The 14,193-nt window shown below is 57.5% G+C and overlaps 1 protein-coding gene across 3 annotated transcripts in view; it reads right to left on the bottom strand.

Annotated features, from left to right (window-relative positions):
* Window positions 1-14,193, bottom strand: part of ITGA5 (integrin subunit alpha 5) — a 52,050-nt gene that overhangs the window by 1,827 nt on the left and 36,030 nt on the right. For all 3 annotated transcript variants that reach the window (XM_048831716.2, XM_048831715.2, XM_075121462.1), the window contains 10 exons: window positions 13,752-13,819; window positions 11,923-12,073; window positions 11,409-11,501; window positions 10,573-10,652; window positions 7,974-8,054; window positions 7,549-7,654; window positions 6,938-7,090; window positions 4,312-4,413; window positions 3,608-3,721; window positions 259-360 (listed from right to left, as the gene is read on the bottom strand). In XM_048831716.2, the coding sequence (XP_048687673.1) occupies window positions 259-360; window positions 3,608-3,721; window positions 4,312-4,413; window positions 6,938-7,090; window positions 7,549-7,654; window positions 7,974-8,054; window positions 10,573-10,652; window positions 11,409-11,501; window positions 11,923-12,073; window positions 13,752-13,819 (1,050 nt within the window). The remainder of the gene's footprint in view (window positions 1-258; window positions 361-3,607; window positions 3,722-4,311; window positions 4,414-6,937; window positions 7,091-7,548; window positions 7,655-7,973; window positions 8,055-10,572; window positions 10,653-11,408; window positions 11,502-11,922; window positions 12,074-13,751; window positions 13,820-14,193) is intronic.

Genomic DNA, 14,193 nt, shown 5'->3' on the forward strand with positions numbered 1-14,193 from the left:
CCAGACCTTGTTCCCACGCTCTGAGCTCCCAGAGCTGAGCTGTCAGGCCCAGACAGCTGACCAGCCTGGAACGGCAGGTTAAGGTCCTCTCCTACACACGCACTCAGCTGGTCACTGGGCCTGGGGTGGGGGTGGTGGGGACCAGCCACAGGCTCCTCTCACCTGGGACTGGGCTGGGCTTTGACTCTGCCCCAGGCACCCCCCATTATGTCCCCCTCTGCCCCACCCACTCTGCATGGCCCATGGGCAGCCACTGACCTTTAAGGCCTCGCTGGGGTAATCCTGGGGCTGGATCTTGTAGGGCATCCTGTGGACCTGGTACACGGCCTCGCACTGCAGGGCCTGAGGCTGGTTCTCTTTCTGCAGGGAAACCCGGAAGGGCAGGTTGGCAACATACAGCAACAGGATCTGGAGGGTAGCGGGTGCCCCGGCGCAGCTGGGCAATGGCCGCGGGGAGAGGGTGGGCTCAGGACAGGGCTGGGCACTGCCAGCAATCAGCCCTTGGAGCTCATGCATGGCCCAGATGTCAGGGCAATTTGCTTCTGTCGGCCTCAGGTCCAGGAAGCCATGGGTGCTGGTAACACAGGGGTCAGCTAACAGCCCTGGAGGGGCTTTGCAAGATACAGCTGCCTTTGGGGTGGGGAGATGACCCACGCACAGAGCAGGGCACCACCAGAAGGGCCAGGACCCTGGTTTTACACCTTCCCTCCACTACCCTTTGAGCAGCACAGTCAGCCCTTCACCCCTGGCACCCAACTTGCCCCCCGCAGCACAGCCATTCTCACCCTGGGGGCACCCACACTGCAGCATAACACCCCCTTATGCTGCATTGGGGTCAGGACTGAGTAAGGGGAGAGCATCCCACAATGCTTCCTGCACACCCTGGGTGCTCTTTGCTGGTCTCCCATCTCAGCATTGACCAGGGCTGACCCTGCTTAGCTGGAAAGGCCCAACAGGCACAAAGAGCAGCATGCAACAGCTCCAGCTCAGCTCTAAGCTACCAGCTGTGGGGCTGCCATAACAGCAGGGCTGACGCCGCACCGGAAAAAGCTGCGATGGGTGACCCCAGATACAGTTGCAGCGAAGGGATCCTGGCTGGGGTTAGGAGAAGGGAAAGGACGAGCTGACCAGGCTGCAATCAGGGGACACTGGGCTCTGTCCTGGGCAAATTTCGTTAATGATCTGGAGGATGGCGTGGATTGCACCCTCAGCAGGTTTGCAGATGACGCTGAACTGGGAGGAGTGGTAGATACGCTGGAGGGCAGGGATAGGATACAGAGGGACCTAGACAAATTGGAGGATTGGGCCAAAAGAAATCTGATGAGATTCAACAAGGACAAGTGCAGAGCCCTGCACTTAGGATGGAAGAATCCCATGCACTGCTACAGACTAGGGACCGAATGGCTAGGGAGCAGTTCTGCAGAAAGGGACCCGGGAATTACAGTGGACGAGAAGCTGGATATGAGTCAACAGTGTGCCCTTGTTGCCAAGAAGGCTAACGGCATTTTGGGCTGTATAAGTAGGAGCATTGTTAGCGGATCGAGGGAAGTGATCATTCCCATATATTCAGCATTGGTGAGGCCTCATCTGGAGTATCAAGTGGAGTGCCCCAAGAATCAGTCCTGCGGCCAGTTTTGTTCAATATCTTCATAAATGATCTGGAGGATGGTGTGGATTGCACTCTCAGCAAATTTGCGGATGATACTAAACTGGGAGGACTGGTAGATACGCTGGAGGGGAGGGATAGGATACAGAAGGACCTAGACAAATTGGAGGATTGGGCCAAAAGAAATCTGATGAGGTTCAATAAGGATAAGTGCAGGGTCCTTATTGATGGATGGAAGAATCCAATGCACCGCTACAGACTAGGGACCGAATAGCTAGGCAGCAGTTCTGCGGAAAAGGACCTAGGGGTGACAGTGGACGAGGTGAGGCCTCATCTGGAGTACTGTGTCCAGTTTTGGGCCCCACACTACAAGAAGGATGTGGATAAATTGGAGAGAGTCCAGCGAAGGGCAACAAAAATGATTAGGGGTCTGGAACACATGAGTTATGAGGAGAGGCTGAGGGAGCTGGGATTGTTTAGCCTGCAGAAGAGAAGAATGAGGGGGGATTTGATAGCTGCTTTCAACTACCTGAAAGGGGGTTCCAAAGAGGATGGCTCTAGACTGTTCTCAATGGTAGCAGATGACAGAACGAGGAGTAATGGTCTCAAGTTGCAGTGGGGGAGGTTTAGATTGGATATTAGGAAAAACTTTTTCACTAAGAGGGTGGTGAAACACTGGAATGCGTTACCTAGGGAGGTGGTAGAATCTCCTTCCTTAGAGGTTTTTAAGGTCAGGCTTGACAAAGCCCTGGCTGGGATGATTTAACTGGGAATTGGTCCTGCTTCGAGCAGGGGGTTGGACTAGATGACCTTCTGGGGTCCCTTCCAACCCTGATATTCTATGATTCTATGTTCTTATTGGTAGCAGATGACAGAACAAGGAGAAATGGTCTCAAGTTGCAGTGGGGGAGGTCTAGGTTGGATATTAGGAAAAACTTTTTCACTAGGAGGGTGGTGAAGCACTGGAATGGGTTACCTAGGGAGGTGGTGGAATCTCCTTCCTTAGATATTTTTAAGATCAGGCTTGAGAAAGCCCTGGCTGGGATGATTTAGTTGGGGATTGGTCCTGCTTTGAGCAGGAGGTTGGACTAGATGACCTCCTGAGGTCCCTTCCTACCCTGATATTCTATGATTCTATGAAACAGATGTGAATTTGTGGTTGCAACAAGCAATGGAGCTGGGAGAGTGCAGGGGTTGGGATGGCCACCAGGTGCTGTTATCACTTCACATCTGGACACAGGCTGGCAGACAGGAGCCCAGCTAACCCTTGCTGTGGGGCTGAGCAGGCAGGTGCATTGCTGCAGGCCTGGGAGATGGCTGAGCAGGCAGGTGCATTGCTGGGGGCTTGGGCAGGCAGGTGCATTGCTGGGGATTGCTTGGGGGCTGGGCAGGCTGGTGCTGTGTGCCACCCACACATTGCAGCAATCCTTGGAAGCAGCTGACACCGCCCAGGGTGATTCTCGTGAGTTGGTCTGGAGGAGTGGAGGGGGGGCGAGACCCCGTTTACCCCTTCCCAGGTAGGATGGGTCTGAGCAAAGAGCCTGGTTGGGAGGGAGCAACAGGTGCCCTGGGATGCTGTGGAGACTCAGGGAGCTCATCCGTGTCACAGCTCCCCTGGTGTGGGGATGTGTGTGTGTGGGGGGGAGAGTTCCTACAGAGACCCCAGGGCAGGGCTGAGTGAGTGGGAGCTGCAATGTGGGGCCTCCATGCAGACAGACAGATGGCAGAGCCAGCCTGCCCAGAGCAGGGAAAGGGGAGCCCCACCCCCAGCCTGCCAAACACACTGGCAAATGGAAGGAGCCACGCAGACACCCAGGGCTGGAGGGGACTGAGGCACTAAAGAAAAGCTGACAGCCCTGGGGGACAGACAGCGACTCAGGAGGCCCCTGCTGACAGGAAAGCTGAGGCCCCAGGCTAGGCCCACATGGGGAGCATGTGTGGGGGGCTCCCAGACATGGCTGCCCTGGGGGTGGGGGTGGGAGGGGACAGAGCAGCACTCACCTGCTGGAAAGTTTTGGCCCATATCCGGAAGTAGAGCTTCAGGCTGACCCGCTGCTGCCTCTGCAGCAACCCCACCTGGCAGGTCAGCTGGAAGCACTCAGCCTCGGGGCACTTCTGTGGGGAGAGGCCATTGGACAGAGGGTCAGGGACACAGCAAGGGTTGGGGCCCAGCAGAATAGAAGTGACCATCTCCAACATTAGACCTTGGGACACCTGTGGCTGCTGGCAAGCAGCCCCAGGAATGGGGGCTCGGTGGAGACAGCCCGGGCTGAGAGCCCAGTGACTGGGATTAGCTTCGGCATTCTGAAAGGCAGAGCAACCATCACTGGCGCCAGGCTCTGCATGGAAAAGGAGGCTGGTAGCAGTGGCAGAACCAGAATGCAGCCACCTCTGGTGCAGGACAGTACACAGCAGTGCTGCGTGGGAGTGGGAGGAGAATCTGAATCCACGTGCAATGGCAGGAGGCTGGATGCACCAAACACTCCTGAATTAGAACAGGGCAAGGACATGGGCAACACTCTGCTCATGCGTGCCAGGCCCATCGGCCTTGGGGAGTGGGTGTCATGACTCTCCACTCCAGGGCTGGGTGGAGACTCATTTTTGTGCACTGTTCCCCTAGCAGTCACAGGGCACCCTGGGCGCAGCTGCACACAGAAATCAACGACCCCTGGCCTGGGGTGTGCAGAGTTCAGAGAAGCACTGACCAGGGTGTGAGGGCTCCCGGAGGCCCCACTGCTCCGCGCCGCGTCTCGTCTCTGCAGGTAATGCTGCTCCGAGGTGGGAGAGGCGGTGGGTCTCTGCTCCAGCTGCAAACACATTCCAAGGAGAGTGAGTCACCTTCGTTTGGCCCCCCACATGCCCTGTGCAAGGGAAGGGCAGGGTGGGGATGCCAGGCCTGCAAGGCCCCTGCTAGATCCCACCCCCACTGGTAAAGGCAAGCACTTCTGACCTGTCCCACAGCTGCCAACCCCTCTGACTGCAATCCAGCTGTGACCCTTGCAAGAGAGATGCCAGCTCTTGCCCAGGCTTTAGGCACTAGCTAAGAACTGACGGCTTTGTAGCTGGAGACCAGACCAGGTCACCTGTACATTAGCTTTGCTCAAAATGGATATTAGTCTTATAAAAATGTTTTTAGTGTCTAGACTCTATGGAATGCTTGTACATTGCTGTGTGTATTACTTCTGGGTCAATTCTGCACCACTGCACATGCGCAGAATTCATGTGCCGTGCAGACTTTTTTTCTCAGCAGAAAATACGTTCGGCTGAGACGTGCTGCAGCTACACCTTTCACCCACCAGAGGCTGCTGTGGCGCCAGAACAGAGCCGCCACTCCCAGGCAGGAGCAGCGCCAGCTGCAGATAGGGAAGAGAAGAGGCTGCATTCCTCTAGCGCCCTGCCTGTGGGACCAGGTCAGGAAGCTTGGGCTCTGGGGCGGATGGACAGCGTGTGGCACATGGGGCTTCTGGGTGGGGCCCACAGACTGGGATTCAGAAGGGCTAGTGGGAGGGAAGACTGGAGCCGTGGCTGAATGGGAGTGGGGGGTGGCTGAGTGAGGGCGCAGGGGCACATGTGGACAAGGGGTGCAGGGACATATGGGGGAGGGGGTCAGCCAGTGTCCGCATTGTGAAGGCTCCCTAACAATCCCCCTTCTCCCCTGAAAAAAACCCTGTTCCATACTTTTCCCACCCACACCCAACAATCCTCCAAGTTCACATCCAGGCTTCTTCCCAGCAATTACTTCCCTCTCCCTCAGCTCCTATGTTACCCTGATTCCACCCAGCCTTTGCACTGCTTCTGAGGAGGGCAGGAAATATGGTTCTGTATTGTAGTTTAAATGAATTATTACTCAAAGTTCTGTATTAATATGCCTAGTAAGGCATCTATTTGTCAATAAACATTCAGGAAATGTTTTTTGTTGTTTGTATTGTTACAGACAGACTTGCTGACAGGTATTTTGGAATAAATTACCAAAATATTGGAACTAATCTGATTATACTGTGTTATTTTGATAAATAAAATTTGCAGAATTTTAAAATATTGTGTGCAGAATTTTTATTTTTTTGGCACAGAATTCCCCCAGGAGTAATGTATTCATTTCACTGATAATGTCTGGGTCCCATGGTATAAGGTCAGATTTCAGTGTCTGCTCTGTAATGTGAAAGTGTTTGCTTTGAAACTGCCAATAGAACCAGACAAACCACTGGGGAATGTCAGAGGACAAAAGACCCTCCACCCAAGAAGAGGAGACATCCCATGGACTCATCCCATCATCCTGAACTCTGGGGGAAGGGAATAAAATTTTCTCACAAGAAGAAACAGCATCTTTTTGGCTGTTTGAACTCTGAAGGGCCAGAGACTCAAAACTGAGGCCAGAGATCCCCAGGGAATTCAAAGACACTTGAAAAAGACAGATCACTACAATGCTTTCCCTCTTAGGACTGAGATGGTAACTCATGGTGTGTGTACATTTGCTTGCTTTAACCTGTAAATAACTCCCTTATTGCTTTTTCTTAGTTAATAAACCTTTAAACAGTTAAGTAAAGAACTGGCTACAGCTTTAAACAGTTAAGTAAAGAACTGGGTCTTTGGAGTAGGATCTAGAGCATCAGTTGATCTGGGGTAAGTGACTGGTCTCTTGGATGTGGTGTGATTTTTGGTGTGTGTGACCATTTATCATTAAGTCCAGTGGCAAAACAGACTGGAGAGTCTGAGGGGAGGGTCTGTGACTCCATGGTAAGGCTGGTACAGCGATCCAGGAGTTCACACTTGTTACTGGCTTAGTGAAATCGAATTACAGAACATACCACCCGCTTGGGGCATCTACCCTGCTTCTGACAGTCTGCCTGACTCGGCACTCAAGGTCCTGAGCCGCTCCAGGCAACGCGACATCGGCAACAGGAGCCAAGAAGGGGCATGGGATGGCATCCCCCGCACAGAAACACACGATACAATTCAATGCCATCGGTCATTGCTAGAGCAGGGGCTGCGGGTGGCAATGAGGAGCATGGGGGGCAGGGCAAGAGTAGCAGGAGCTTTAGATCAGGACTGGGGCATTAGCAGGTTTCCCAGAAGCTCTCACCTCCTCTGTGCTTGTCCCTCCCAATTCACTAATTTTTGCGATTCCTGAAACAAACTCCAACCCCCACCCAACTGCCAGCCCCTGGAAGCCCTGACTCAGCATGTGGCTGGCCCAACCTGAGCCCCTGCTGCCCTGCCCCAGGCCCCTGTGCAGACAGTGTGGTTAGGGGACTGCCCCCTAGTGGAGAGCCCCAGCCCATCGCAGCACACAAAAGCTCGCCCTGCCTGGGGCCAACCCTGCGTTCCAGTTACCTGCAGCTTCAACGGGTTGACAGGCTGGCTGGAGGTGCAGTTGGCCGGCACCAAGTAGCTGGTCACGTACATCACCGGTTTCCCCTGGAAGCTCACAGGGCAGCTCAGCTCCAGGACCCCATGGCTGATGGTGCTGGGACCCTCATTCACCAGCTGCAAGGGGAGAGAGGGAGTGAGAGGGTCTGTGCCAGGCAGCAGTGTCCCGCGGGGTGCCGGGCTCACCGAGAATGGGGCAGCCCACCTGGCTGTGCCGTGGCCTCCCGGGGCCCACGACCCCCAGGCAAGAGGAGAGGAGAAAGCAGGGAGTGGGACATTCCAGCTGGCCTGGACGGAGTGCCCCGGTGGAGTGTGCACCCCCCCCAAACATTCCCTCTCAGTATGGGCCCCCAGGGCCTCCCGATCAGATGAGCTCCACAGGCAGCCCCTCTCCTCCCATACTGGCCCCACAGAACCTCCCTCCCCAACCTGTCTTGGCCCCGCAGCCCCCCCCGCTATCCCCCGGCAGAGAGGCTGGAAGATTGGACTGCTTCCACCCAGCCTGCAGGGGGTATGGCGCTGCTCCCTGCCCCGATGCTGCCAGCCAGGGGAGCTGTGCTGCGAATGACACCCACCTCATACACATGCTGCACCTCGGGGCCCACATCCTGCTCCTTCTCTGGATTTCTGCCAGGCTTCCAGCCCAAGACGGGGAAGGACACGGCCTCAGGCTTGGAGACCCTGCAGGGCAGGCGCAGGTGGTCACTGGCTGCTGGCCCTGGGGATCTGTCTCCGCAGCCCAGTCAGCCTCTGCAGCGTGGAGCCACTGGCGATCTGCGCTGAGAGCTGCTGAACTCGTGTCATGCAGGGGCCACAGAACAGCCACAGCTGGGCCAGGACTTCCCTGCCCGCCTGGGCAGGATGTGAATTAGTGACTGGGGGAGGGGGCTATTTTCTGGAGGGGCGCTGGGGGGCTACAAAGGAGCAGCTAGCAGGAACTGGACTCAGTGCTGGCCACCCCAAGGCCAGGCCCCCTTGGCTCAAGGCTGGGCACACTCACCCGTGGGAGGAGACCCTGGCGGAGGCCTCGACGCGGAGTGGGAACGCCACCACCTCGCTGCGGGAGTTGTTCTCGTTCTTGCTGTGGAGAGAGCAGAGCGTGTCACGGAGCAGCCCGCTCCCCCGCATGGCTCCCTGCTGCGCCCCGCATGGCTCCTTGCTCCCCTGCATGGGACGGCCCACTCCCTCCGTGGGGACAGCTCTGGCACCGCCGGGCCTGGCCAGTCAGAGCCCCGGCACCTCTGGACTTGCCACATTTGTTAAGAATGTAAAAAAACTGCTTGAGCCCCGACACCTCTTTCATTACAAATTAAGCTGGGGGACTAACTTGAAGGGGAAAGGAGTCCATGAGAGCTGGCTGTATTTCAAGGAATCCCTGTTGAGGTTACAGGGACAAACCATCCCGATGAGTCGAAAGAATAGTAAATATGGCAGGCGACCAGCTTGGCTTAATGGTGAAATCCTAGCGGATCTTAAACATAAAAAAGAGGCTTACAAGAAGTGGAAGGTTGGACATATGACCAGGGAAGAGTATAAAAATATTGCTCGGGCATGTAGGAATGATATCAGGAGGGCCAAATCGCACCTGGAGCTGCAGCTAGCCAGAGATGTCAAGAGTAACAAGAAGGGTTTCTTCAGGTATGTTGGCAACAAGAAGAAAGCCAAGGAAAGTGTGGGCCCCTTACTGAATGAGGGAGGCAACCTAGTGACAGAGGATGTGGAAAAAGCTAATGTACTCAATGCTTTTTTTGCCTCTGTTTTCACTAACAAGGTCAGCTCCCAGACTGCTGCGCTGGGCATCGCAAAATGGGGAAGAGATGGCCAGCCCTCTGTGGAGATAGAGGTGGTTAGGGACTATTTAGAAAAGCTGGACGTGCACAAGTCCATGGGGCCGGACGAGTTGCATCCGAGAATGCTGAAGGAATTGGCGGCTGTGATTGCAGAGCCATTGGCCATTATCTTTGAAAACTCGTGGCGAACCGGGGAAGTCCCGGATGACTGGAAAAAGGCTAATGTAGTGCCAATCTTTAAAAAAGGGAAGAAGGAGGATCCTGGGAACTACAGGCCAGTCAGCCTCACCTCAGTCCCTGGAAAAATCATGGAGCAGGTCCTCAAAGAATCAATCCTGAAGCACTTGCATGAGAGGAAAGTGATCAGGAACAGCCAGCATGGATTCACCAAGGGAAGGTCATGCCTGACTAATCTAATCGCCTTTTATGATGAGATTACTGGTTCTGTGGATGAAGGGAAAGCAGTGGATGTATTGTTTCTTGACTTTAGCAAAGCTTTTGACACGGTCTCCCACAGTATTCTTGTCAGCAAGTTAAGGAAGTATAGGCTGGAAGAATGCACTATAAGGTGGGTAGAAAGCTGGCTAGATTGTCGGGCTCAACGGGTAGTGATCAATGGCTCCATGTCTAGTTGGCAGCCGGTATCAAGTGGAGTGCCCCAAGGGTCGGTCCTGGGGCCGGTTTTGTTCAATATCTTCATAAATGATCTGGAGGATGGTGTGGATTGCACTCTCAGCAAATTTGCGGATGATACTAAACTGGGAGGAGTGGTAGATACGCTGGAGGGGAGGGATAGGATACAGAAGGACCTAGACAAATTGGAGGATTGGGCCAAAAGAAATCTGATGAGGTTCAATAAGGATAAGTGCAGGGTCCTGCACTTAGGACGGAAGAACCCAATGCACAGCTACAGACTAGGGACCGAATGGCTAGGCAGCAGTTCTGCGGAAAAGGACCTAGGGGTGACAGTGGACGAGAAGCTGGATATGAGTCAGCAGTGTGCCCTTGTTGCCAAGAAGGCCAATGGCATTTTGGGATGTATAAGTAGGGGCATAGCGAGCAGATCGAGGGACGTGATCGTTCCCCTCTATTCGACATTGGTGAGGCCTCATCTGGAGTACTGTGTCCAGTTTTGGGCCCCACGCTACAAGAAGGATGTGGATAAATTGGAGAGAGTCCAGCGAAGGGCAACAAAAATGATTAGGGGTCTGGAACACATGAGTTATGAGGAGAGGCTGAGGGAGCTGGGATTGTTTAGCCTGCAGAAGAGAAGAATGAGGGGGGATTTGATAGCTGCTTTCAACTACCTGAAAGGGGGTTCCAAAGAGGATGGCTCTAGACTGTTCTCAATGGTAGCAGATGACAGAACGAGGAGTAATGGTCTCAAGCTGCAGTGGGGGAGGTTTAGATTGGATATTAGGAAAAACTTTTTCACTAAGAGGGTGGTGAAACACTGGAATGCGTTACCTAGGGAGGTGGTAGAATCTCCTTCCTTAGAGGTTTTTAAGGTCAGGCTTGACAAAGCCCTGGCTGGGATGATTTAACTGGGAATTGGTCCTGCTTCGAGCAGGGGGTTGGACTAGATGACCTTCTGGGGTCCCTTCCAACCCTTATATTCTATGTTTCTATGATTCTATGATAAGCCCTGGGTGCATCTGGGCTCCTGCATGGGAGTGCCCCAGCCTGGGATCCTCCCTAAGGGAGCAATAGGGCTATGGGAGTGGGGAGCCCTGACCCCAACCCATACCTGGGGAGGGCGGGTCCCAGAGTGGGGGTGGGCGGGGGGGAGAAAAGGATGCCTGGCATTACCTCCGGATCTGGAACTCGAACTGGATGGTCTTCTTGTTATCACGAAGATGGGGGACGGTGAAGCGCAGGCCCCCCCAGAGCTGGGGGACAGAGGAGAGTTAATGGCTCCATTCTCCCAGCTCCCTGGAAGGACCTAGCTCCCCACCCGCCCCTGATGTGCCCATTGTCCCGTGACAGCCCAGCTCCCCATCTGCCCCCAATGTGTCCCCCGGCCCCTGACAGCCCAGCTCCCTGTCCTCCCCTCTCCCCCGAACTGCCCCCGGCCCCTCACAGCCCAGCTCCCTGCCCTCCCCTCTCCCCCAAACTGCCCCCAGCCTCTCACAGCACAGCTCCCTGCCCACCCCCTCCCCCGATCTGCCCCCAGCTCCCTGCCCGCCCCTGACGTGCTCCCGGCCCCTGGGCTCATCCGTAGGAGAGCTGGGCCCTCGGCAACACATGCCAGCAGCTCCCAGCAGCAGGTTTCCTGGGAACAAAGGGAAAAATTCCCTGCCTGCCCCACCCCCACTCCCCAGCTCCCCAATGCCCAGCTGTCCCAGCACCCCACATACCGCAGCATGCAGCCACCCTTGTGCCCCACTGGCCTTGCCCTTCCCAATGCCCACCTGCCCTAGCACCCAACCACCCCCACACCCGGAGCCTCACCAGGCCAGGCACCCCAAAACCCCACCCTCCCCAATGCCCACTGGAAATGGCCAGACACCTCAGTGCCATGGCACCCAGCTGTCCTGCCTGGCCTCTCAGTTGGGTGACCATTCCCAGGGGGCAGAGGGCACTGCCCAGTGAGGACTGCCCGGGGCAGCTCTCCAGGGTGCTCCAGCTGTGGGACAGCTACTCACACTGGTGCCCGACTTCATGGGGTTGCCGAGGTCACAGATCACCATGCGGGTCCGGTTCACTGACTCGTAGGCGCAGCTCAGGTTGGTGAAGTTCTGAGCAGGAGGGGAAGGAAGCTGGGATCAGAGCAGGGCTGCAGGGGAAGGGGGTCTGCAGAGGACGGGGAATGGAGGGGAGAGGAGATACCGGGCCCTCTGCCCGTACCCACCCTGCTGTGGGGAGCAGAGGCACACCTGAGCTCCCCTGCAGGAGTCCCGTCCCCAGGGGTCCCCTTACAGCAGGCAGCACATGCCAGGCCACCCTGTTCCGGGGGCTCACATTGGCACCGAGGGGCCCATGCCAAGGAGCTGCAGCCCCGAGCCAGGGCCATGGGCCCCATGGCACTGCGAGGGAGCAGCCGGGAGCAATGTCCCTGGAGCCTGCATCACTCCCAGAGCAGAGGGCTTTGCCCAGCTGTGACCCAGCTGCGGCATGGCTTGCGGGGTGCTCTGATCCCCGGGTGTCTCTGCCACCTACCCCATGGTTGCGGATCACCCCAGAGTAGTCAGCCTCAGCGGGCAGGATGACGTAGAGCTCGGCTTCGTAGGCGCCACCCTCCCCGCGGTTGCGGGCGTTGAAGGTCAGGTTCAGGGCATTCTTGTCACCCAGGTACACCACGCTGTGCTCCCTGCAGGGCACAACGGGCATGAGAACCAGCGGGCACATCCTGGCCTTGGCCCTGCCACAGGCAGAGACACGGCCCCTCCCGCCCCGGCACGGCATGACCAGTCTACCTGCTGCCTGCACAGCGCCTGCCAGCCAGAACCCCCATTCAGCAGCTAGTGGGGGGGGACCCTGCTGTTCACACAGCTGTGCCCACGCTGCCTGCGCTCCGCCCAGCTCCGCTTACACTCAGCGCCAGGCTAAGGGCTTCCAGATGTGGGCACAGCTGCTTTGCGTTAGGCCACGTGTGTGGGGGAGGGGGAGTCACGTCGCCCACGCAGCTGGGGTACCGCAGCGGGCCTCCTCCAGGCCGGGCTCAGAGCTCTGCGAGGGAGGGGGCTGAGCTCCTGCCCTCCTCTCACCACATCGGGGCCTTGCCAGGAGGATGAGCACCACACCAGACCCAGCCGCCTCAGGCCCATGGGGTCGGGAGAAACTGGAGCAGGTCCAGAGCAGAGGGGGACACTCTGGGCAGCGTCCCCGGGCTCCCATCCAGCACCAGACAGAGGCGATCCCCACCCCACCCCACTGACCTGGGGCCTCCGGGGACTGCCCAGCCCCACACCCAGGGGGCAGCTCTCCTCTCACACCCCATGATCCAGAGAGCAGGGCACCATCAGCCACTGGGCACCCTGGGCAGCAGGAGAGGGAGGGAGGGAGGTGGAAGAAAAGGAAGCTGATGGGGGGGGGGGGCGGAAGCTGGCACCCTGCTGTAGGGTACCTGAGCCATGACCCCCAGACACCACTCCTGCGCTGTCCCAGCCAGATCTGGGCAGACCTGCCCCAAAGCCCAAGGCAGCAGGTGCCCTGAGGAACAGCCCCACCTCGTGGTGAGGTAAAAACACTCCCCAGGGTCTCTGCCACACGCAAGCACCCAGAAAAGATGGGGCTGCAGCCCGGAAACCCAGCCTGGGGGAGCAGCATCACTCATAGCCCCCTCCCTGCCCCACCCCCAGCGCTAACTGCCCCTCCCTAGCCTTAACTGTGCCCTCTCCCTGCTCCGCCCCGCTGGCAACTCATGCACAATGCCCTGCTCTCATCCACCTGGGCAGCTGGCCTTGATCTTTGCTCCCAGCCCTCTGCACCCTCAGCCTGACGGGGGTTGCGGGGGGTTGCCCTATGCCCGGGCTTCCCAGAGCATCCTCAGCGCTGGTCCCAGCATGGACCCTTCACTGAGACGTGGGCAGGGTGCTGGAGGCTAGGGATGTAACTCAGGAGTCCTAGCTCCCAGCCTGTAGAGGTGATGCATGGGGGGGCCCCACTTGGGGTCATGCCCCCCGGCAATTTCTTCCAGGGTTTGCTGGCCAGGTCCCTTCCCTGTGAGGCAGCTCCTGGTGCTGGCAAGCTGCGGCCGTGGGGAGAGGGAGCAGCAAACAGCTGGGAGCTGCAGGGAAGGGCCGCTAGGGTTGGGGGGAGGCGTGACTCAAGTTGTTTGGGGGGGAACCTTTAAATTGTGGCCCCCCCCGCTATCATCAGGCACCAGTCGTCTCTGCCAGCCAGCACCGCTAGACCACATCCCCCCACAGGGCGGGGCTGCTCCCCCTGGGAAGACTGCTGCCCACAGCTCACCCCACGCTCTGAGCTGGTCACTGCAGATGCCCCCCGGCATTGCCCCTGCCCGAAGTGCCTCCTGCCAGCCTTACCCAAAGACGTCAAGCTGCAGGTCGGGGACGCAGATATTGTCCTCGCCACAGTCCAGCTGGATCTGGGCCTGGAGGTCAGAGAGAAGGGGTGCGGGTCTGTGTGAGCAGCCCTGCAACCTGTGTCCCTTGGTCATGGGGTAGCCCCTCCCCTGCTGTCTCTACAGTGACAGCAGCCTCCTTGCCCCACAACTGGCCCCCCCAAGGCGGCTCTCCTGAGCCTGGTGCAGACCACGGAGCTGCCCAGCTTAGCACTCAAGGCCCTGCCCCAGCGCTCTGCCCCTCAGCTCCTGGGGCACGACGGGAGAGGGATGGGCACAGCACAGTCAGCCAGGGCCCCATAGAGAGCTGGGGGACCACACAGCCGAGACCCGTGGAGCACACACATGGGGAGCCACCCGGCCCCATGGTGCCCTCCTGGGCCCCATCTCTTCCACTGGTGCAT

The sequence above is a fragment of the Caretta caretta genome, chromosome 20 (genome assembly GCF_965140235.1).
Source record: "Caretta caretta isolate rCarCar2 chromosome 20, rCarCar1.hap1, whole genome shotgun sequence".
NCBI classification, from domain to species: domain Eukaryota; kingdom Metazoa; phylum Chordata; order Testudines; family Cheloniidae; genus Caretta; species Caretta caretta.